The sequence below is a fragment of the Vicia villosa genome, linkage group LG2, assembly GCF_029867415.1.
Source record: "Vicia villosa cultivar HV-30 ecotype Madison, WI linkage group LG2, Vvil1.0, whole genome shotgun sequence".
In the NCBI taxonomy this organism is placed as follows: Eukaryota; Viridiplantae; Streptophyta; class Magnoliopsida; order Fabales; family Fabaceae; genus Vicia; species Vicia villosa.
The window spans coordinates 105,401,743-105,425,556 of NC_081181.1; the positions used below are offsets into that span (position 1 = coordinate 105,401,743).

The 23,814-nt window shown below is 30.8% G+C and overlaps 2 protein-coding genes across 2 annotated transcripts; both read right to left on the reverse strand.

Moving 5' to 3' along the window:
• Positions 1-19,308: 19,308 nt before the first annotated feature.
• LOC131649729 (protein FAR1-RELATED SEQUENCE 5-like) lies at positions 19,309-20,448 on the reverse strand. Its single transcript, XM_058919487.1, has one exon. It carries the CDS (start codon positions 20,446-20,448, stop codon positions 19,309-19,311), a length of 1,140 nt encoding a protein of 379 aa, XP_058775470.1.
• A 3-nt stretch (positions 20,449-20,451) lies between these two features.
• LOC131649730 (protein FAR1-RELATED SEQUENCE 5-like) lies at positions 20,452-21,802 on the reverse strand. The gene is made up of 2 exons (XM_058919488.1): positions 21,719-21,802; positions 20,452-21,609 (listed from the first exon to the last, which is right to left on the reverse strand). Exons 1-2 carry the CDS (start codon positions 21,800-21,802, stop codon positions 20,452-20,454), a joined length of 1,242 nt encoding a protein of 413 aa, XP_058775471.1.
• Between the last annotated feature and the right edge of the window lie 2,012 nt (positions 21,803-23,814).

Below are 23,814 nucleotides of genomic sequence, written 5' to 3' on the forward strand. Positions count from 1 at the left end.
ACTGATGACAATGGTTCGAATATGTTGACAAAAGTGTTGCCTATGGGAAAGTTTGAATTTTTTTCGTATGGAAGCCGGATTGATATTGCCCTCCAACTAGTCGGCCGGGGAAGTTTGTTAGGCTTTCCCTCCTATTTGGAAAGGCCCAATTAGATGTGGGTTAGTGACCCATGTGTGTGTAAACCTTTGTTATCACCCAACAAAGAGGATTAGGTTATTCATTCATTGTGTGAGAGAGAAAACAAGAAAAAGTATAGAGAAGAGTGAAATCCCGCGACCCTATTTCAGCACAGAGCAGTTCTACTAAATTGGAGCTTGCGCAAAATCCGACAGTCGGATCATCCTGAAAGTTTGACACAACGTTCATGACTCATAGGAGCACATTCTGAATGATTTTCATTGGATTCAGAGTTTTCTAAGTTAGTCTGTCGAGTCCATCATTGAGGTCAGAATTTATTGATGTTTTTTTGGTTGTTTTATCTCTCTTAATTTTTGTTGTATTCCAAGATTAATTGTAAATCTTGATGATGTTTATGTATTCCTCTAACTAGTGTTAGAGAGAACCTTGCTTGCACCCAATGTTGATTATAGTGGAGATTTAAAGTGGCCTACGGGTGCCGTGGTTTTTTACTCTTAGTTAACGACAGTTTTTCCACGCTAAAATTGTGTTGTTTGATGTGTTTTTATTGATTGTCTCTAAGTTGCATGTGATATTTAGGAGAGTTGGTGTTGTTGAATTATTCCGTTGTGTTTGTGATTTCCTCCCAACAAATATTAGATTAGTTGAATTCGCATATGTTAGGAGGTGAAGGATAGCATGGTGAACAAAATTTATTGCTTCATCATGGTGAACTAGTAAAATCACCATTGATTTAATAATAAATAAATTGAGTGGTCATGATTGATTAAGGGTTACCTACTATTCAAGTTATAGGTAAATAAATAAATATTTACATTTTTACCCTAACAACTATTTATATTTATACCCCAAAATTTATAACAAATTGAAAATTAGACCCATTATTTAATATAAATTACAAATTAAACAATAAAGTTGAGTTTTTTTTTTGACGGTATAAAGTTGAGTAATTTAAGGATTATATTTCTATGGATCAAACATGTCTCTTGTTTCTAGAAGACTATACAATCCCACTTATTTTTTATTTTTTATGTTATTTCATTTAATTTTATTGTTAATGAATGGGAAAAAACCGTGAGTCACACGAATTTGCTGGTACTTTACATAATGATTTTATTATTTGATAATAATTAACAAAATTAATTATATATATTATTTTTTAATCTAAATTATTATAAATATTATTATTATTATTATTATTATTATTATTTATGACTAGGGGTGTTCAAAACAGAACCAGCCCAATAAAAAACCACAAAACCGAACCGAGCCAAAACAAAATCGTAAAAAATCGCAGTTGGTTCGGATATGTTTGTGCTATTTTCCAACAAAACCACGTGGTTCGGTTCGGTTTGTGGTTTGTATTTTGAAACCGAACTAATCCAAATAAAACCGCATTATGTTACAAAATCTTACTAACCCATATATATTTCTTTAATTCTTTAGAGAAATCAACAAGTATTGTGTGTATATTTTATCATATTCTTTGTAAGACATTTATTTTAATTTACATATAAAAAAAACAAAAATTATAACAACATTTATCCATTTATAAATACTTTACAATATAAATTTTATTGTATTTTTGTATGATATTTATTTAAGAATGCAATTTATGTATATAATTATTTAGATTTAAGATAAACTTGTAAGACGCAATTTTATGTATCAAATTTTAAACATATTTTGACAATTATAAGTTTTTTTATCGAAATGTATGACTTATATAACACCAAATTATATTTTCTATATGTGTATTTATGACTCAATATATTTTTTTTTTAAAAACCGAACCAACCGAACCAATCCAAACCGCATTAGTTTGGTTTGGTTCGATTTTATTTTTAAAAAAAAATTCAACCGAACCAAACCAAACCGCACGTTTTTTTCTCTAGCGGTTAGGATAATTTTTAGCGTAAAAACCGTCCAAACCGCACCGCTATTTTCTAGTAAGAACCTTTAGTTAGTGGAATAAGTCACGATAATCAAATCTGATTGACATAGATTCTCTATCGTACTGTTGAATTGTGTTGATATGATGTACGTGTTGAATTGTTGCCGAATGTTGAACTCTACCAATCTAACATGTACGTCACATGGACATAATTCAACAGTACGACATAGAATCTATGTCGATTACTGTACTCTTTTGGACCTAAGCCATAGTCGGGTAGGCTGTACGTATAAATTCAAATTATAAATTACCTTATATGTCATAAGTAGTAGTAGTAGTAATAATAATAATAATAATAATAATAATAATAATAATAATAATAATAATAATAATAATAATAATAATAATAATAATAATAATAATAATAATAATAATTAGAGAAAAAGGATGATGCACTGACAGTGTAAAATAGTTTTACACTGTCAACCAATCACGACCATGTATCATGCCAGGTCAGACTGTAATTTTTAAATTACTGATATGACATGGCTAAATGATATATTCTTATTGGTTGACAGAGTAAAATTATTTTACGTGCATAACCATTTAACCCTAATAATTATAATAATAATAATAATAATTTGAGATTAAAAAATAATATATAATTAATTTTGTTTATTATTATCAAACAATGAAATCTTTATGTTATTGTACCCACAAATTCGTGTGACTCCATCACCGTTTTTTCCATTCAATAACAATAAAATCATCCAATCATCCAATATAATAACGCACCATGAGAGTTTTGGCAATTTTGACAAGTGTCACAATTATAGAGAGCTTACTATTTTTATTATTTTTACATTAGGAAATTTTACTATAATTCTTAATTTAATAATTCAATTTTTTTAAAATTATTATATATTCACTTTGGTCATATCATTATTATTTATAATTAATTATCCGCCTATTTAATTTACATATTTTTTATGGACCATTTATTTTTCCAAAAATTGTTTGGCGTGAACCAACGCTTCCAATATGATAAGCTTTTACGGCTAAATCAATTCAATTTTCCATTTCCAACCATTTTCATGCCTTTTTATATTTCCTTCCCACATTAATCAAAATATTCATTGATTCAAACAATATTTGATGGCTTTTTTACTCGTACATTAAAATACAAACTTACTTTTCGGTTTGTTTTCTTTTTGTTTGTCATGATTTGATTTTGGTTACCGTTCGAGTGGAACCTGAGAGATTAATTATGTCTTATTTGTTGACCAGAGTTTGCAGTGGTGTATTCGTGGTTGACCAGAGTTTGTGGTGTGGATGCTGCAGTGGTTAGGTGGTTTTGCAATTGGATGAAATTGAAAAGGTTTTCTAAAAAATTAGACTTCGGTAAGGGTAAGGATATCAAGATGGTTGTTATAAGTATCCACATCATTGGTTGCTTTTTGAGTTGGATTAATGGTGGATTTCCTAACATTACTGATAGGAATGTTGAGTTACCTTCAAAGCTTGAAGATGAAGATTGCTCTTTTTTAATATATGCATTCCAATTAAAAAAATAAAAACAAAATTTTTATTTTATTTTTTAATACATGTATTCCATTAATGTATTTCATTATTTCTCTTATATTTAAAATCCACAATAATTCATCCTTATCTCTTTTGTCTTTACCATATAGATATACCTCTTCTCATTATATTTATCATTAGTATTAAGATTTTGATTATTATTATAATTATCAATAATAATAATTATTATTATTAATACTTTTTGAAATAGATCTTTTGTGTGATATCTTTTTACTTCATTTATTTCAACATTATTCTTTTCTTTATATTCAAAGTTTTTTATTTTTTTCTATTGACCATCACATAAAAACTTAGTTTGACTGAAATATTTATTCTTTTAAATCTATAACCAAGGGATAAATTTAGAGCAATAATTAAATAAATAATTAAATTTAATATTATTTTGAAAATTTGAAATTTGCTTAACATAAAGTTTACTTTGCATTAAAAGTAAATTTTATCTTAATAAAAAATATATAAAATAATATATAATAATTTGTATCTATAAACTTTATTTATTTGTGATATTTTTTTATTAAAAGTAGATGTAATTAACTATAATTACTAACACTATTAAAGTATAACAAATTATATTAAAATATTAGTTTATAAAAAAAGTTTGTATTTTTTAAAATAAAATGTTAATATTTATTCTAAAAATTTAAAAATATTTGATTAATACACAAATTTATTACTATAAAATTTGATACGGTAAAATTTGGACAATTTATATTCTCTTACTATATTTAATAAAGATCAATAAATTAATTTGACATATTTTATTATATTCAAATTTTTATCTTCAAATATCATAAGAGTCATTTTTCATTTGTGTTAGTAAATTATTTTAGAGGCTAATGTAGTATAACATTTTTGTTTTTGTTTTAGTGAATGAGATGATATAATTTTAAAACGGGTTTTAGTTTATAACTAAAATACAACTTAATATTTATGAAATATTTAAATTTAGTATTATAAATATGTACATTGAAATTACACATAATTATATGAAGGATAGAAAAACACTTAGAAAGGGGGGGGGGGGGGGGGTTTGAATAAGTGTAGATTTAAAAACTTGAACGATAAAAATAAATTGCACAGTTATTTTTATCCTGGTTCGTTGTTAACTAAACTACTCCAGTCCACCCCCACGGAGTGATTTACCTCACCTGAGGATTTAATCCACTAATCGCAACAGATTACAATGGTTTTCCACTTAGTCCGCGACTAAGTCTTCTAGAGTATCCTGATCACAACCTGATCACTCCAGGAACAAATGCTTAGACACAAGCTAAGACTTTCTTAGAGTATCCTGACCACCACGTGATCACTCTAAATACAACTGCTTAGACACAAGCTAAGACTTCCTAGAGTATCCTGATCAACACTTGATCACTCTAGTTACTTACAAATTAATGTAATCAATTCTAAGAGTATTACAAATGCTTCTGAAAAGCTATAATCACAACAGTGATATTTCTCTTAACGTTTAAGCTTAATCTCACTAATATATTACAACAGCAATGTAGTGAGCTTTGATGAAGATGAAGTTTCTGAGCTTTTGATTTGAGCAGCGTTTCAGCAAGTTAATATTCATAGAATTTGGTTCAGAGTCGTTAACCTTGCTTCTCATCAGAACTTCATATTTATAGGCGTTTGAGAAGATGACCGTTGAGCGCATTTAATGCTTTGCGTATTCCGTACAGCTTTGCATTTAATGTTTCACGCTTTTGTCAACTACCTCGAGCCTTGTTCACGCTGTGTCTACTGACGTTGCCTTTAATAGCTTCCAACGTTCCTTTTGTCAGTCAGCGTAGCCTGCCACCTGTACTTTCTTCTGATCTGATGCTTGTGAATAAAATATTTGAATATCATCAGAGTCAAACAGCTTGGTGCAAAGCATCTTCTTGTCTTCTGACCTTGAAGTGCTTCTGAGCGTGATACCATGAGAACTTCAGTGCTTCTGCTTCTGATCTCAAGTTCTTCTGATGCTTCCATATACCCATGTTCTGATTCTGCCTTGACCATCTTCTGATGTCTTGCCAGACCATGTTCTGATGTTGCATGCTGAACCTTCTGAGACAGAGCTTGTGAGCGCTGATTTGTGCATACTCTTTATATATTTCCTGAAAGGGAAATTGCAATGTATTAGAGTACCACATTATCTCACACAAAATTCATATCCTTGTTATCATCAAAACTAAGAATATTGATCAGAACAAATCTTGTTCTAACATTATATACCTATGCAAATTGTATTTATACTAAAAATTGCTATAAGTATTATATTTTAGACATGAGACAATTATGATGTATGAAAAACACAACTTTCTTATGAAAAACACAAATTTGTCATTCTTTTTATTCAATTTATTTTATTATATATTAAATAAAAGATCTATTTTATACGTTTTCTACGAATCGAGACTACTTAAAATAGACATGCCCTAAGGACCGAGACTACTTAATCTTTTATTATTTAATTTATTTTTTCTACTAAAATATACAATACATACGGGCATAGACTATTTTAAAATAATTCTACACTATACAATTAATTCATATTTGAATCACAAGCACGAATTGACACATTTTTATTTATTATTTTTAATAGTATATTTTTTTATCATTACTTTATCATAATTATTTACTACTTATAATAACTTTGCGCGACCCGCTGTCCTCCAAATAGATTTGATGTTTCTTTATCTTTTAATTTCCTTCTTCTGCCTTTCCCAATATCAATACATATTTATTAAACTCTTTTATGTAGTTTAAAGATTTATACTATAGTTTTAATTATTATTTAATTGATAATACTCATATTTAATTTTATGGAAGACATTTAAAATATTAATTAATTAATTCAATTATATAAACGGGAATAAGTTACAAATATTTTTATAAACATGAAAAAGTTTACTATTGATCGATACAATTATTATTATAAACTGTAATAAGTTATAAATATTTTAATAAACGAGAAAAAGTCAACTGATGATACAATTATTTTTATAAACGGGAAAAAGTCAACTGTTGATACAACTATTTAACGAGTTAATTTTTTTAAAACTAACACAAATTATTAATAAATTAGAAATGTCCAAATTATTTTATGATTTACAAAGAAATTTAGTTAGGTAAATTTTTTATGTATATTATTAATAACAATGACATTTTATCTATACAATAATAATCTAACTATAAATAAAATTTGTAAATTATAAGTGTTTTTAAAATGATATTTTTTACTTAGAAAATATTTAACCCATGCCTCGCACGAGTCTAAAGTACTAGTTAGATGAAATAACAGAAAATAAAAATAAAAATAAGTGGGATTGCTTGGTTTGGTTAAGTGTATAATAGTTTTCTATAAAAATAATGGTATGATTTAACTCCTCTCATTAGTTCAAACATTTTTAGATATTTATTTAATTATTTTATTTAAGCTTTAGAAAATTTATATGTTGAAAACCATTTGTAGAACATCCCTACTGTAAACTTGTCATACTAGTTCATTTCTCTTTTTTATGTCAAGAATTTTTTCATACTTGTGTAGGGTCTGCTCTATGCTATATTTACATCACAAGGTCTGCTGCATGCTACACACGCAATACATGATTTGATATTTGTTCATTTTGAAAGTAAATTTTTTTAGACATTGAAAAAAAAAGTAACTGTGTTCAAAACTCTTAACACCATAATAGCCTCATTTGAGTTTAGCAATATAAAATCCACTTTATTGGCTTCTCTCATGGATGTCAAATATTGGATGTAATATCTATCTACACTCTTAGTATATATATATAGTATATCATCCATCATTGAAATCCATCATTGAAAGCCTCCCAAAACTCTGTTTTTTCTTTTATTCAATACACAAAAATGGAAGATCTTAGCCTGCACAATGCAACTGTGGTAGATGGCCATTCTGAAGCACATAAGTTAGTGTTATATTATTTTACTTTGTTGTACATTCTTGCATATTAATAGAATTTTTTTCCCACTAATATAACTAACACCATGCCTAATGATTGTCTTGATGCTTAAATATTTAGTGATATTAGTTCCATGGATCAGAAGAGTGATAACAAGGTTGTTGTGGAAGAATATTTAAATGTTTTTATGGGAGGACAACCACAGGTAGTCCTGATTGCTTTTTTAAAACCCTTAATTTCTTTCTTATAATACTCATTCATTTCAAAGTATCTAACATAGTTTTTCCACACAAGTTTATGGCGTCAAATAATGAAGGCACACAAACTTTGTTGCAACAAGTGTTGGCTGCACTTCAACAGTTAACTAATGTTGTAAATAACATTGAGAAAAAACATCAGGTATATAAATCTTTAACTCCTCAATAAATCAAGCTATACATTTATTGTGTATTGAAATCTAAATGTACATACATTATTTCAGGAACAACAAACTGCCACAACCATGATGATAAGCTCTTTGAAGATGCTGGAAGTAGTCATGTGTACAACTGATGCTGCTTCAAGAACTGATATGAAAAATGAGGTGCATACCACTAATGTTGATATAACATCACCAAAGAGTCAAAGTGAGAGAAAACAAATCAACATTTCAGATTCTAAACGCAAAACTGTTCTTCATGAATATGAACACGAAGACAACTTGATCATTGAAGTTAGTGATGGAGAGGGTGAAAATCATACAAAGAAACAATGTCTAGACTCCACCAACTCAAATATGGATATCCCACTTGCATTAGGAAAGCCACAACTCCCACTTTCATGGACTAACCACATGAGTTAACTAAAACAAAGGCTAAGTCACATGCTATTGTTCCAAGCAATAAAGACTTTAGAAAGACATGTAGCAACAAGGTAATATCTCACCAAATTTAATTAAATATAATTCTTAGCAAAAATAAACCTTGATGATTAGCTGACACATGATATTCTTACTCATTTTCCACCAGAAAGTACAAGGAGCTGCAAATAGCCCAAAGTTGGAGTACGTAGCTAAGAAACTATTTCAAACTCCTCCACCAACTCAACCTACCATGAAGGAACATAGCACTATTGAAAAAATGATGGGCGTGGTTGCTGGTTCCACAGGAAAATCAAAATCATTCAAAGTATGTCAAACAAAAAGTCGGGCACCAAAACGGTTTTTTCCAAAGGTAACAAGCTTAATACTAGCAATTTATTTTGACACTATTTTATCCATGCTCACGTATACATCTCTTTTTTTATTGCAAAGCATCGCATGCAAGTTCCCTCCAACACCTGATATGCTTTTATCACTTCAGGAACGAAAGATGTGTGCACTCTTGTATCACCCATAAAAAGACCAGCGGTACAATTATACAAATATATTGTAACATAGTTTTATTTTTTAACAATGGAAGACTAATTCATTACTATTTATTTTAGGGAGTCCATTATAACCACGTGTCTTCACTATGCATCAAGATCTGTCTTTGATTGTTTAATTCCTGGGAGGATGGTAACTGATGAGGTATTTTTTAAACAAGTAAAATTATAAATCATATCTAATATGTATATATAGTAACTACTTGGTATTTTGTCAGTTTAGATCAGTGTTTTAAAAACCGAACCGGACCGGCCGGTCGGACCGGTCGAACCGGGAACCGGCCAGGTAACCGGTCTGGTTCAATAGTCGGATCGGGTATGCCGTCAAACCGGTGGGAACCGGTGAAAACCGGAAAAATGGCGGTTTAATTGCTTTTTTTTTTGTTTTTTTTTTAAACTTTTTTTTGAAATTTTTTTTAAACTTTTTTTTAACATTTCTTTTAAACTTTTTTTTTAAACTTTTTTTTAATATATTTAGTAGTGTATTACTTAAATAACATTCTCACATAGTTTTTTTCGTTAGTGACAAATTAAAAACTTTATTGTCTATTTGTTATCTTTTCTAATAAATTTTCTTAAATAGCATAAACATATTGAATTTTATTTGATTTTCTTTTTAGGAGGATTCTATTTTGAATTAAATTTGGTACACATTGGAGTTATTTTGTTATAAACTATTCAATTAGATTATGTTGTAATTAGACTTTGTTTAGATTATGTTGTAATTAGACTTTGTTTGCAATTAGACTTTGTAATTTTTTACTATTTTGTTATGTGTGATACCTTTGTTTAAAATTTGAATTTAAGTTATGAAATTGTGAATTTATCATATGATATTTTTAAAAAATTTAAAAGATAGTTATATTTTTTTAGAGACTGAATCATCCGGTTCGACCGGTTTTATACCTATATAATGACAGGTCTATTCAACCGAGTTATCCGGTTTAATCTGGTTTGGTCGTGCGGTTCGACCAGTGACCCAGTGGTTCGACCGATAAACCAGTGACCCAGTACCTTCACCGGTTCGATGACCGGTCCGGTTCTTAAAACATTGGTTTAGATAATTAATCTCCATGCTGAAAAACTCTATTGGGACTAAAGGATTTTGGATAAGGAAGACGTTTGGACCTTTCCAGTATCCTTTGCGGTAATTTTTTTCTAAACCATGGTTTTATGTTATCACGATTATCAATATTTCATGGTTCTTTTTAAAATAAAATTGATTAAACATTTCAGGATTATGTTTTCAAGGGTCGAACCCTTTATGAGCTTTTAGCAATATATAGTAACTCATGGATGAACCCCTTTCGTGATATAAAATATGCAAGCGAAATTATGCTATAAATTTTTTTATTTATATAGTTAAATCTATACTTAAAAGGTTAAAATATCTATCTTTAATATTTCAGATCTATGTGCCCGTTAGAACTGATTGCGGACACACGTTCCTCATGGTTATTTCAATCCCACACAAAATTGTATATCAAATTGACTCATTCCTTCCTGTCCAAGAAATTGGGCCTAGAAAGAAAATGTTAAAATTCATGGTTTGTATTTCTAACTCTTATGTGAGTTATTTAATTTAAATTTAATAGTTTTTAATGAACTAATTATCTTTCATTTTATTTATCAATTATGCAATCAATAGTGCGAAGTGCTATCTCAGATGGTTGCATCTAGCCCGAATGCCGCAACATGTTTTGGAAATTCATATGATTTTCAAGATTGGTTAGTCGAGGAGGCTAGGGGAATACCAAATTGTGGTAATAGTGATAAGTGTGCTGTATGGGTACTCAATTGGATGGAGTTGCAAGAAAATTTCACCCCTAGGTTGAATGGAACAGTGAGTATACTTTCAACCTTTACTTGATTTTTTATTTTCACCATGCATTGCTTTTGCTTACATAAACTTATTTACTTTATTTGTAGATGCAAGAGGACAATGTTCGCATGAAGACAACATGGGGATTTTGCTTGGCAACAATAACTCCATGAGACCGTCTTTAGAGCACCAGACTACTGTTTTATGGGATACATTCCCAATTTGATGTGCTTTGTTTGAAGTGGAGAAGGGTTTCTCATTGAAATTAGTTAGGGCTAGTATTTTTCTTATTTATAATGATGAATGGTGATCTATCCACTTTTGTAATATAGATCCTTTTTTGGAGTATTTGGATCTTTATTTGGATAATATAGGCCAAGATCATGTGTTTCTGTGTTTAAGAGTTTAAAGTTCTTTTTTTGGAGTGTACACCTTATTTTGAAAGATTAGGCACATGTTGGTTTGGTGGCTAAAATACTCAAAAGTTTGTTCATTGGTTCATTATATCAAGAGTGAGTTGACTATGATTTCCAGTTATTTGATATCTGTAAGAAGCAATTCTACATTTTATAATTGATTCTAGTTGAAGCAGTAGTTTGGCTTCTGTCATATTATGTAATTGCACTTTTCTAGTCCACTAGGCTGTAACTGATTTTTGACAAAGCTTTAGAATGACTCCAACTTTTGATAGAGCCTTTTCATATCAACATTTTCTACTCCATGATGACCACACATATTGACTATAGATCCCACAGTGACTGGCGCTTTGTACAACCCGGCTGCCCTATGATTAAAATAGATCAAAAAATGGAACCCTTCTTTGGGCATCATTGTTACTAAAAATTTATACAGCCAAATTTTCATTTTACACGGATAACGTATATTAAATTATTTGATAGAAATATCCAATACAAAATAAACAAAAAACAAATGTGTGGTATAAACTTAGAAGTTGATTGATTGTCATTCTTTCTCAAGTATTATTTGATAGAAATGTCCAATACAAAATAAACAAAAAACAAATGTGTGGTATAAACTTAGAAGTTGATTGATTGTCATTTTTTGTCATGTATGGATTATCATCATTATGTGAAATTTGAAAATATAAAGAGCGATGATACTTGGTATTATTATAGTGGAAATGAACAAAACACATTGATCGGTGGAGGAAGCATAATTTACAAACAAATTTATATTAGATAAGCTTATATTAGTGAATGGAAATTCTTCTCCTATACAATAGAAGAAGAAAAATAAAGACTACAACATATAAGAATATGAATAATCAGATTGCATGTGAATGGAGATTATTTTACTATACAATGGAAGAAGAAAAATAAAGATTGTTGAACAATCAGATTTCATAACAATTTTATGTATTCTTTAGAAAATCAATTCATTTTTATGATGTATCCTAGAATACAATTAGGAGATAACATCGGAACAAACAAACCTATAAAATTTAACAAACGAACCTATAAAAAACAAACGTGTAGAAATCTCCATATAAATACAATTGGAACAAAGAGATCTATAAAAAATCTCCATATGAACACGGCAACAACTTCGCTCAAGATTCCCCATGCCTTCCCCAACTCTTGTCAATGTAAGCTCTCCTATGTCTTCTTTCGATTCTTCTTTCATATGCAGATGATCGCAAACAGCACTAACTGATCTATTGTTACCGTTACCAACCGGCATACCGTCTAAACAACCGTCAACTTCCCATCAATATTTTCAAGATCAAGAATTAGCTTGTTGAACATATCCAACTGCTCAGCTAACACTTTGTCTTCAATCATCTTGAATGAGTACAAATCTTACTTCAGGTAGAGTCAATTTACCAGTGATTTGGTCATGTATAAACTTTCCAGTTTCACCCATAACCCTGATGTCGTCGTGTTCTTTGATACCTGCCGGAGAACCTTATTACCAAGGCTCAACAAAATTGCGCTGTATGCTTTCTCGATCATATTAGTCTTCTCTGTTGCCGTCAATTCTGCATTCATGGTTGCCTCTCCCTTCAACGCTTCCAAGCAACCCTGCTGAACCAGTAGGGCTTTCATCTTCAAGCTCCACAGACCGAAATCATTTACTCTGGTAAACTTTTCAATCTCTTACTTTGTTGAAGGCATCTTCTCCATGCTCACCGCACCAATTTGTTGTGAAAAACGATGTCAAGAACAAAATATAATAGGAATTAGGGTGTCATACCCCAAAATTTGCCCACCATATTTTTTCAAAAGCTCAGGACTTGACTGAATGTACACTCTCCTAAACAACAACCTTCAAACTAGGGTTTTCTCAAAGTAAAATCAACATTTGATACCTCAAATGGACCCCATGGTCTCTCATATGTCTCAAAGGATTCTCATGCTAATTTTCAAACTCGGATTCACAAGATTACTTAATCAACGGTTCAAATGGTCAACAGTCGACCAGTTTGACCTAAAAGTCAACTATGGTCAAATCACAGTCAAAACTCTTGATTTTTTAGTCAACATCAACATCTTGAAGTAAAATTCATCATTTGATCAAGGGTTGATCATAATACATCAAGAAAAGATCAGAAATCCACAAAACTCCAAGTTTCTAATTTAGGGTTTTAACCTAAAAGTCAACCTAACTTTGACTGATCATATCTCTTACATACTTTATCAGAAATTCCCCAACCAAAGATCATTCTCAAGGAAATCCAATTCTCTACAACTTTGATGTTGGACCCAAGGTTAAGAAATGCTTCTGCCTAAGAGATATGAGCCAAAACATTACAGGTGCTTCTAGAAGATCGCAAAAGGCTGTTTTTTGTTAGGAGCCATATCTTCAAGATAAAATTCTCAAATGCAAAAAAGGTTCCAAAGTGGCTTGTAGAGGACATCTTGGGCTTTCCAAAAAGTCCTAGAACATGGTCATACGATAAGTATTGAAGGAGTTATGCCTTGTCAAAATTGGCAAATTTTTGAAGAAATGCATGAAGAAGATATTGACTAAAATTGAAAGTTCTCCAAATGGGCCCATATTTCTTTGATTCAAACATAATTCTAATTTTGTTAGAAGTCTCCTGACCCAATCCCATGCCATTTTTATTATTTATTTAATTTATCTTAATTTTTAATTCATTTTAAATTCAATTTAATTAAAATAAATAATGGAAAATCAAAGATTTGATTTTAGGTCTATTATGTGATCAAAATATCAGAATTATGTCATCATAATTGGATCAAAATTCGTGGCAAAGAAGATGGAGAGAGATGAGCCATATTTAAACTAATTTGGAAATATTTCAATCAAATTGCAATCATGAATATTATAAGGATTTGATTCAAGATTGTTAACCTAAATCCATCACACATATATATGCAAACTATTCAGACCTAAAAGAGAGGGAGATTCGGCCTCAAGAACCTTATACAACTTTGGCAAAAATCGTGACTTTCAAGAGTTAGCAGCCAAAGGTTTTGACCGATTCAAGCCAAACAAAGTGTTCCAAGACCTTCCTTGATCTTCTCTGAGTCATTCCAAGCGTTCACCAGTCATCCACACGCCCTGAAATGTGAGAACAGGGTTATAGTTTATACGCTTCTGTTCAGATTCGATTCCGTGCTTCCATGCGTTTTTAATTGATTTTGATCATGTATTCCTGTTTATATTGATGTTTTAAATCTGTCTGGATAGTTTGATTCGTTGTTAGTCGCAGATTGAAGGATCCACCATTGTTAGGTTTTGGAAGCTTCGTTTTAGGGCTTTGAGTTACAGGCAAAATTGGTCCAAACCACTGCCACCAACGCGTTCGAAGGGAGATTCTGAGTCGAAATACGTTGTCACCTGGAATTTATTTGATGTGTTCGTGAGTTTGACATGTGCAGGTACTCAGCTAGGATCGGATTCGCAGCCAAACTGTAGTTGTTTCGTAGCTACAATATGTTCTAATGGCGGACGATGATGAACAGAAGGCGCGAGGTTTTTTCGTTTGAATTTCAAGTATTATTTGTTTTCATATATATTAAGTGGTGACAGGTATAATAACAACAAACGCTCACAGAAGAGATGGCGAAGGTAACACGTTGGCGAGTCACAAGACGTGGGTTCGATCCCCACCCCATGCTTATTTTTTCAGATTTTTGCCATAAGCACTCCTGTGCAGATGCATCAACGCGCGCTACCGTACACCCTCGCTCCTCAGTCATCAGATCTCCATGGCACTGGATCTAATGCTTCTGAAAGTGCAGCACACCATAGACTCTCCCAGAGGTGCCACACCAGATCTGATACCCCAGGTTTTTTATTATTTTTTCTAATTTTAATCTTTCTCTTTAATTTATTATTTTTTTGATTTTTTTCTTTCAAACTTTTTTATTATTTTTAATTTAATTTAATTGATTTAATTAATTTAGAATTAATTAGGTTTAGATTTAATTAGGTTAATTTAGTTTAAATTAGGATTAAGTAATTTAGGTTAATTTAAAATCAATTTAGGGTTCATAAAATTAATTTAATTAGGATTAGCCGATTTTAAAATTAATTAGGTTAAAAAACCAATAATTAATTTTTAGGGTTTGTTAGCCTCGATTAATTTAAAAACCCTAGTAGCCTTAGGTTTTTTAGGTAGGTGTCGTCCATTAACTAACGTGTCATTTTTCTCATAAAACCTTCATTCCTAAAAAATCAGGGTTTACCCTGAATATTTTTCAAAAACCTTGTGCCTTCTTTTTCTGAAAACCTTTTATGTTTTTTCAAATACTTTTTGTTCGCCTTATGCCAATTGCCTTGCCTAATTTAATTCTTGCAATATTATTGTAACTGCCCCAAAGCCTTGTAATAGTTTAGGGTTGTTATTATTTTTGCCTCTATTCATTTGCAGGTGTTTATTGTAATAGATTTAGGTTTTTACTTTCTGCCTTTAATTTTCCGCATACAGGTGTTTATTGTAATAACGTAGGACTTTATATTTTTTGCCTTTAATTTCTGTATTTTTTAACTGTGTGGTTAGTAATCCTAGGGAGTGCAAGCCTGCTAATAAATTTAGTTAGCCTAAATTATAAATATAACTGAATTGAATCACCTGATTGTGACACACACACACACACACACACACACACACACACACACACCTTTAGGGTAACCCTTCTTATGCTTCCTGTTGCCTTTTAATTACGATTCTAAAATAGTCAAGTCCCTCGATTCCAAGGATACCTAAGCAAAACAAATGTTACTCTCAGTTCATCATCATAAGATTATAGTCCCCTCGATGTTGCCTCGATAAGATGATTGTCCCATTGCTAAGGTATCCTCGCCTGTTGCCTAAATGACTATTATATCCTTCCCTAAAGACTACCTACCCTCTATATGGTAGGGACAGTCTTATGGCGAATGATAATTTCTCGATGACCCTTAACATCCAATGAAAGGACTTCCTACCCTCTCATGGTATGGATAGCCTTTTCAAACTGAAAAGCTAAAAGACCAAATTTTTTAACTTAGGGTAGGTGCTCCTGATTGGTTACTCTTTTCAAATTCAAAATCAAATCTCTTTTTCCCACTTATTTTCAAATCTATTCAAAACGAGAGTACGCTTATTTACAAGCTAAAGTCCTTGTCTTTTTCCTATTCACACACGACACTTTTCCAAACATTTTTGAAAACAAAGTGAGCTAAGCAATTAAGAGCCAGTGGATAACCATGGATACAAAGGGTGCTTACACCTTCCCTTTATATAACTTACCCCCCGAACTCAAAGTCTTTTAAAAAGGTTTTTTTCTGTTCTTTTAGCCTTCCTATAAATTGGATGAAATAAAAGTCGGTGGCGACTCTTGCTATCCGCAACATTTCAAAAAGTCAGTTATCCCACCGTATTACATAGGGAAGATAAGAAGAACACAAGATTTGGTTATAACTGCCATTCTTTTACTTTCTCTTAAAACAAGATTACAAGTTTACAAGAATAACAAATAACCTCTCTCACCCTAAATTAGGATTTGCAGCTTAACAATGATGAGAGACTAGTATGCTATTTATAATAAAAACAAACATACTAACTAATGGGCTTTTTCCACAAGGCCCATTACACAAGCCAACTTAATAAACAAGCTAACTTAACAAATTAGGGTTTAAACACTAAAACCTAATTTAACATGCTAACAACCCTAGCATCTTCGACACAAGCATGTGAACAACCTTCGACTTCATGCTTAATCCTGTCAAACCAAGAAGCTACTCTTCGACCATACTAGAGTTCGATCCAATATCTCACATATAGCATTAAGAATATGCTATTTCCCTCTACAGACTTGAAGTATAGAACATATAACATTAACATATTATAAATTATCCATATGCATTACAAAAATTTGATATAAAATTTTAGTGCACTGGAATATCATGTATTTAACAATTTTAAAGAACATTAGAAGAGATTTAACTCTCGTTACTTTGAATTTTATCATATAATAATAAGCTAAAGATTACATCACCATCACTTGACCATGTGAGCGTGTCCAATGTCTCGGGACAAATGTACACCAGACTGTGTAACAGGATTGTGAGCAGCATTGAACTAATGTTTCTCATTGCGTATAAAACTCCCCTGAAACTGTTGAAACCGTTTAGCTTAGATTCAATCGATACTCTTTCGTCGAAACATAGAGAAAGTAGTTGGACTATTGTTTCTATCAATGCACTGTTTTTTTCTTCCATTCCCATAGCTTTTGTTCTACACCCTGATATTCACCTAAGAGCCTAAAAATTAAAAAAAGACTTTAAAACATTGAATAGTTTCCAAAAGGGTGCATAGCAAATAAGAAGATAAAAAACTTTAACATGTGACGTGAGTTTTTCAAAATTGTTAGATACATGATCATAACATGATATTCCATAGATTAATCCATAGATTCTTAAACGCATCCATGTGATATGAAGCAACATGATCATAGATTAATGAAGAATATTAGAATTGTAAGGTTTATCAAAACAGAAATGATGTTATCCATAATAATGTCCGCATCAAAGTTGCTAGCATCACCAAGGGAAGAAGGTGGTAGATTTCTGACGGATGCCTCAGCAACACCTAGAACCTGTGATCACGCTAAAATCATATACAATTCAATCATGGAAGATTTCAATTATATAAACAAGAATGACAACTACATTTCTCTAGTTTATGTACCATTCCAAAATCATGATATCTTGTTAATTTAAATTGAAGTAGAAGACCGACGTTTATAAATATTAAATGATAAAGTAAGAGTTCGAGTAATCTACAGTAGAAAATACTTGTATGATAAACATAGCTAGATTAACCGCTACAGCAGAAAATACTTGTATGATAAACATAGCTAGATTAACCGCTACAGCATTCAGAACTCATCTCAGTGCATGACATGTACATAATCAAATTGCTAGCACATCAAACAAACCACACTGCTGTAAAACAGCCAGACCTATGTTTATCCATCCTATATAGACATTTCCAAGCAAAACAGTCTCAGGTGTACTTCATCATAGTTAATTTTTATATTTTAACTATGTTTATCCTTACAAATTAAAATACTAAATTATCCTATGAATGTTTATCAATGATAGCCCATCAGGTTATAGTTCTAACTGAACCATTGCTAAAGATTCATCGCTTGGCACACAAACTGAGCACATATAAACAGTAATTGCAGCAGCTCAAGAAACAAGAGGAAACCAACCAAGTAAGACCAACCAAGTAAGCAGACAAGTGTTAGACTATTTTTTACATACAGAGCATATATAAGCCAACAAAAATACACAAAAGCACCAGCCTAATTGTGATTCAACTGAGATAAGATATATCAATCAAAACAAAGAAAACAGATCATGGCTTCATACAATGAACAAAACTCAAAGATTTGCAAACCTATCCTAAAAATATACATGTCAATAAATAAAGTAGTTCCCAATCAAGCATCTCATTCTGAAGATGGCATTTGGCAGAAGATAACAGTTTCTAGTATCGGTTTTTGTCATACATTTTGAAATTTCCCGAGTTTTGTAAAACTTAGCTTCCATGTCACATGTAAAAGATGAACCATCACATCATCTAAATGGTAATCTGGTATATTATCATCCAAACAAACTGCATTATATTTAACATATCACAAAGACTTTTTCTAAATAAATCAGAATATGCACTTGCACTGGCTGCTACCAATATGCATAAAAAATCAGTTAAAATAACTCATAGCACGCAAACATACAAACACAAACATATCATAGAGACTTGTTCTCAAGAAATCAGAATATCCACTTGCTGCTACCAATATGCATCACAAAATGCCTGCTGTAAGCTAAAAAGCAGTTAAAATAACTCATAACACGCAAACATACAAATACAAACATACTACTTTAAGGTACACAATTAAATCTCATTAATAATCCAACATAATTGGTGTACTGATTCTAAGTCTAATAAGTTAAACTAAACAAAAATAACCCATAAAATAAGTTTTTGATCCACTACATCTAATATTAAGTTAAAAAACCGTAGTAATGAGATAAATCATCACACTCATTCTTCAATGTCTTCTAGAACTTCATCTTGGTATTCAACATTTGAACCATATTGAGTTTGGAGAATACACTCACTCTGTCTCATTAAAGGGCATGATTTCCGGTTGTGACCCTCTCTCTTGAAAACACCACATTTATGTGCCTTCCTTAAAATTTCTTTCTCTTTGCCTCGTGCCATAGAGGATGAAGCACCACATCCCTTTGTCCTCACTTTAGATGGATTTCTTAGAGAGCCTTCTAGTAATGTCTCAATTGGTGTTTGTGCCTTTGCATGTGGTATATTAGGACTTGTATTTAATGCCTCTAACATCTGAGTTTGTGATAACACTAAGTCAATTGTGTTGCGAACATATTCTGGCTTACCACAAAATACAGATGCATGAGCCATCTTTTTGCAATGCTCAACTATTCCTACATATTGACTGATCAATGTCGGATCCCGTGTTGATGACTTGTTTTCATTTGAATAAACAGAGTCCTTGGCTTTCTTTGTCCATCTACTCATCACTAAACATTTTGGAATTACCACAATGTCTAGATAAACTAAAACACATATAATATGCTCACAAGGAACACCAAGTGGTTCCATCCTCTTACATGAACACTTGAATTCCAAACTTGAAGAGAAGAATGACACTTTCCATTCTAAACCTTGTCTCCGATACTTGCAAACAGTATATGTGTAATCAAATGTTGTTTGTGCACAATGTGTGACCCTACAAGTGCATGCCCTTTGAAGTAGAGGTCGCAAAAAATAGAATATCTCCCTTGTGTAGATATCTGCAATGGATTTCTCTAGATCTTGCAATTGTGTTTGCAAAACAGGTTCACCGTGTGCTGATGAAAAATCTGCCTCAACTTCTTTGTACCTCATATAACTCATGGCACGAAAGATATGTTGTGAAAACTCTAGTAAATTATTCTCATAGTTAACATACCTTCCCAAAAACGAGTGCAAGCCTTCACATCGATAGATCTTCCTAAACCCAGCAAAGAAATTGCCTCTTATGTGAGCTGCAACCCACATATTGTGTTTTGCATACATGTCTAAAACCCATATGTTTTCTTGCAAACTGAACTCTGATATCAAATTTTCCCACTTCTGCTCAAACTCATCAATCTCATAATCTCCCAACATACACTATTTGAACTTAGGAATAAACCGAGTATTGCTAATGTTAGTAGCCGCATTGCGTAATAGGTGCCATGCACATAACCTATGGTGGGAATTTGGAAGAACTCTTTTAATAGCATTTCTCATAGCCTTATCTCCATCAGTTATAACCGACTTCGGAGTTTTACCTCCCATTGCTTCAACTAACATTTCCAATAGCCACACATATGTTTCTTCTTTTTCATTTCCAACTATGGCACTTACAAACACAATACTTTGATTGTGGTGGTTTACTCCAGAAAACACCACTAGTGGACACAAGTACATGTTCTTTCTATATGTTACATCAAATGCAAGTACATCGCCAAATACTTCATAGTCCTTACGACACACACCATCACACCAAAATAGATGCTGCAATCTACCATTCTCGTCAATACTATGTCTCCAAAATATCATTTCATCACTACAAGACATGGTTGCAAGAAACTCAAGTGCAGCTCCTGCATCTGACAAATCACTTCTCTTATCTTTAGCGACTTCATTGTACATGTCACGTTGGCGGAATCCAACCTTATCATATCCACCAGCTTGATGAGCAAACAACCCAAACACGTGTGTAGTCCTAATGCCAACCTTTCTCATATTATCCATCTGAAATTTGTCATAATCTGTTATCTTTCTGTGAGCTGGTAACATCCCCAAGTATTTTTTATCAACCAAAGTATGATTGTGACAATCATTCAAATACTTAATGTACCACCTTCCAATAGTTATTTCAATATGAACTCGACAATTCGCTTCACAACCACATCTCGTCTGAGCCTTGGGTTCTCGCTTTTGACTACTGCTTCCAACTTTTTCTTCCATGTAACCTTGTCTATAACACAAAAATGTTTGTTGTGTTGCTTCACCATTTTTATTCCTCAATATCTTGCTTTTTCTTGCTGCAAAACCACGTAAACCAGTATACCAATTGTAAAACATAAATGCCACCTCCACATTTGGAAAATGATATTTCATCGCATTTTTAATGCTCATATTTTTTAAATTGATTTTCCAAATGTTTTCCACGCCGTTAACAACAAAATCAACATTGAAGTCAACTCCAAATAATTCATCTTCTAAATCCTCTTCAATTTCGTTGCTCACACTTTTATCAGACAAATCATTATTCTCCACTTCCTACAAATTTATCAAATAGAAAATAATTTATCTTCTAGAGTTCTAAGACATTGCAAATCATCAAAGAGCAAAAACATATTCGTATTAAATACAAAAAATAAAAATGTACCTCAGCAGTAGGATTTGCACTAGAACTGTTTGAAGTCAGTCCCAAATGTGATTTTAATACTTTCATTCCTTCAATTTCTTCCATAATCCTATAGCACAATAAACTTTACCATAAATAAATACTAAAATAAAATAAAAAATTAAGAACAACAACAATATAATCTTTAAAATGAGATGGGTTAATAAATTTTTTGGATGAATAAGGAATAATAATGTTCATGATAAACTAACAGAGTAAAAAAATGAATTGTCTTGACATTTTGATTTTAGAAAAACATTTAAGAATAGAATAGAGAAACATACTGCTAATTTCAAGAATTCTAATTTGGTTGTAAATTGTTGTTGTCGCTGTCAGCCTGTTTCCTTCTCCATCGTGTCGCTGCTTCTTCTGCTTTTTCTTAAAATTTTTAGGTTTTTCTTCTTAGAATGTTACAGTGATTTAACACTATGTTTTTTTCTTCGGTAAAAAAAACTTTATGTTTTAAAGTTTTATTTATTAATTATTTATTATTGTTTATAAAATTAATATTTTATAATTTATAAATATAATGTTTATTTGAATCAATATTTAATTATATATATTTTTTTGGGTGTTTTTTTAAAAGAGTAAAGTAATTAAAATAATATATTAGATTTTTATTTAAATTGACAAAAATTTGTTTGACTTGTAATAGTAAGTCACTTTTAGTTCACCATGGTAGACCAATTAATTTCATTCACCATGTTAACCTTCACCATGTTAGGATTAGTCCTTAAAGTTTAAATAGTACTTAGTGATTAACCAACTGAACTCAGACCCGTTTAATAAATATTGAAGTCTAAAGAAAAATTTATTTAATTTTTTAAAATATTTCATATAAAATTATAGATATCTTTTATTATACATTTTTTATATTAAAATATAATTAATAAGAATCAAATAAATTTATGTTGTGTAAACATAACATATTATAAATAAATATTTATTTATTTATTTTAGAAATTTAAAATAATTAAAAAATAACAGAAATACAATTATTTATATATCTTTTATAATTAAAAAAGAGTTTCTTTTTAATTAAAATAAACTTCATAAATAAATTTAAAATGAAAAATTTGATATTTTAACTGAATTTGAACAATAAATCTTGTATATATATATATATATATATATATATATATATATATATATATATATATATATATATATATATATATTTATTTATTTATTTATATATATATATATATATTTATTTATCATAGAAAACACTGTATAATGCTACGTCAATATACAAGGGAGGTCTTAATACATACAATATTTATTAAATAAAGACAAATCATTAAGCTCAAATATTTTAAAATTTTGAGCTATAAATCCCTTATTTTAGTATCTTAAGATTGGGGCGACAACCCGCCTATATTAAAATCAGAGAAATTTTCTATGCACTCATATGGCTTCTCATGGATTCCTGGTGAAAATATCAAAATATTCTTATATTTCGAATATGCATATGCGAAGATACATTTTTTTCAAAAAAAAAAGGTGAATTCGCATATGCATATCTGAAGTCACTCTTTTTTTAGAATAAAAGCTCCTTCACATATGCATATCCAAAATATATTGACTTATTTCAGAAAACGCAACAACCACCCCCCACGCTTTCCATTCACTTCAAACATCAAATATCCCCTACAACAATAAAAACCCATTTTTATCAAAAGTTGTATTGAACATTCACACTCAACAAGTTCCATTCAAGCATTCATATAAGCTTAAAGCTCAACAAATTTGTAAGTTTTCAATACTCTTTATCAAGCTCAGAGTTAAAATTTAGGGTTGTTATAATTTATTACAATGTGTAGGATGAATTTATTGTAGTTCAATGTTAGTGTTTAGATGTTAAAATTGGATTTTGGATAAGTTAGGACAAGAAGTGGAGGTATCTCTAAAATGGTTGTTCGCAGGTTATTTCACAATTACATATCCGAAATCCCCTCTGACTAGTTTCAGATATGCACTTGCGAAATGTTCCCTGAGTTTTTTTTAATTTTCAAATTTGTTTCATAAATGTTATTAACCAGTTCCATTTTTTTCATGAAAATGGATGACAACCAGGC

Bases quoted from the DNA above. Each gene is read 5' to 3' on its own strand.
- LOC131649729 (XM_058919487.1), bottom strand. From the start codon at position 20,448: ATGTTGGGAGATTATGAGATTGATGAGTTTGAGCAGAAGTGGGAAAAT.
- LOC131649730 (XM_058919488.1), bottom strand. From the start codon at position 21,802: ATGGAAGAAATTGAAGGAATGAAAGTATTAAAATCACATTTGGGACTG. The intron at 21,610-21,718 runs GTACATTTTTAT...ATAAATTTGTAG, and splicing joins GTGCAAATCCTACTGCTGAG to GAAGTGGAGAATAATGATTT.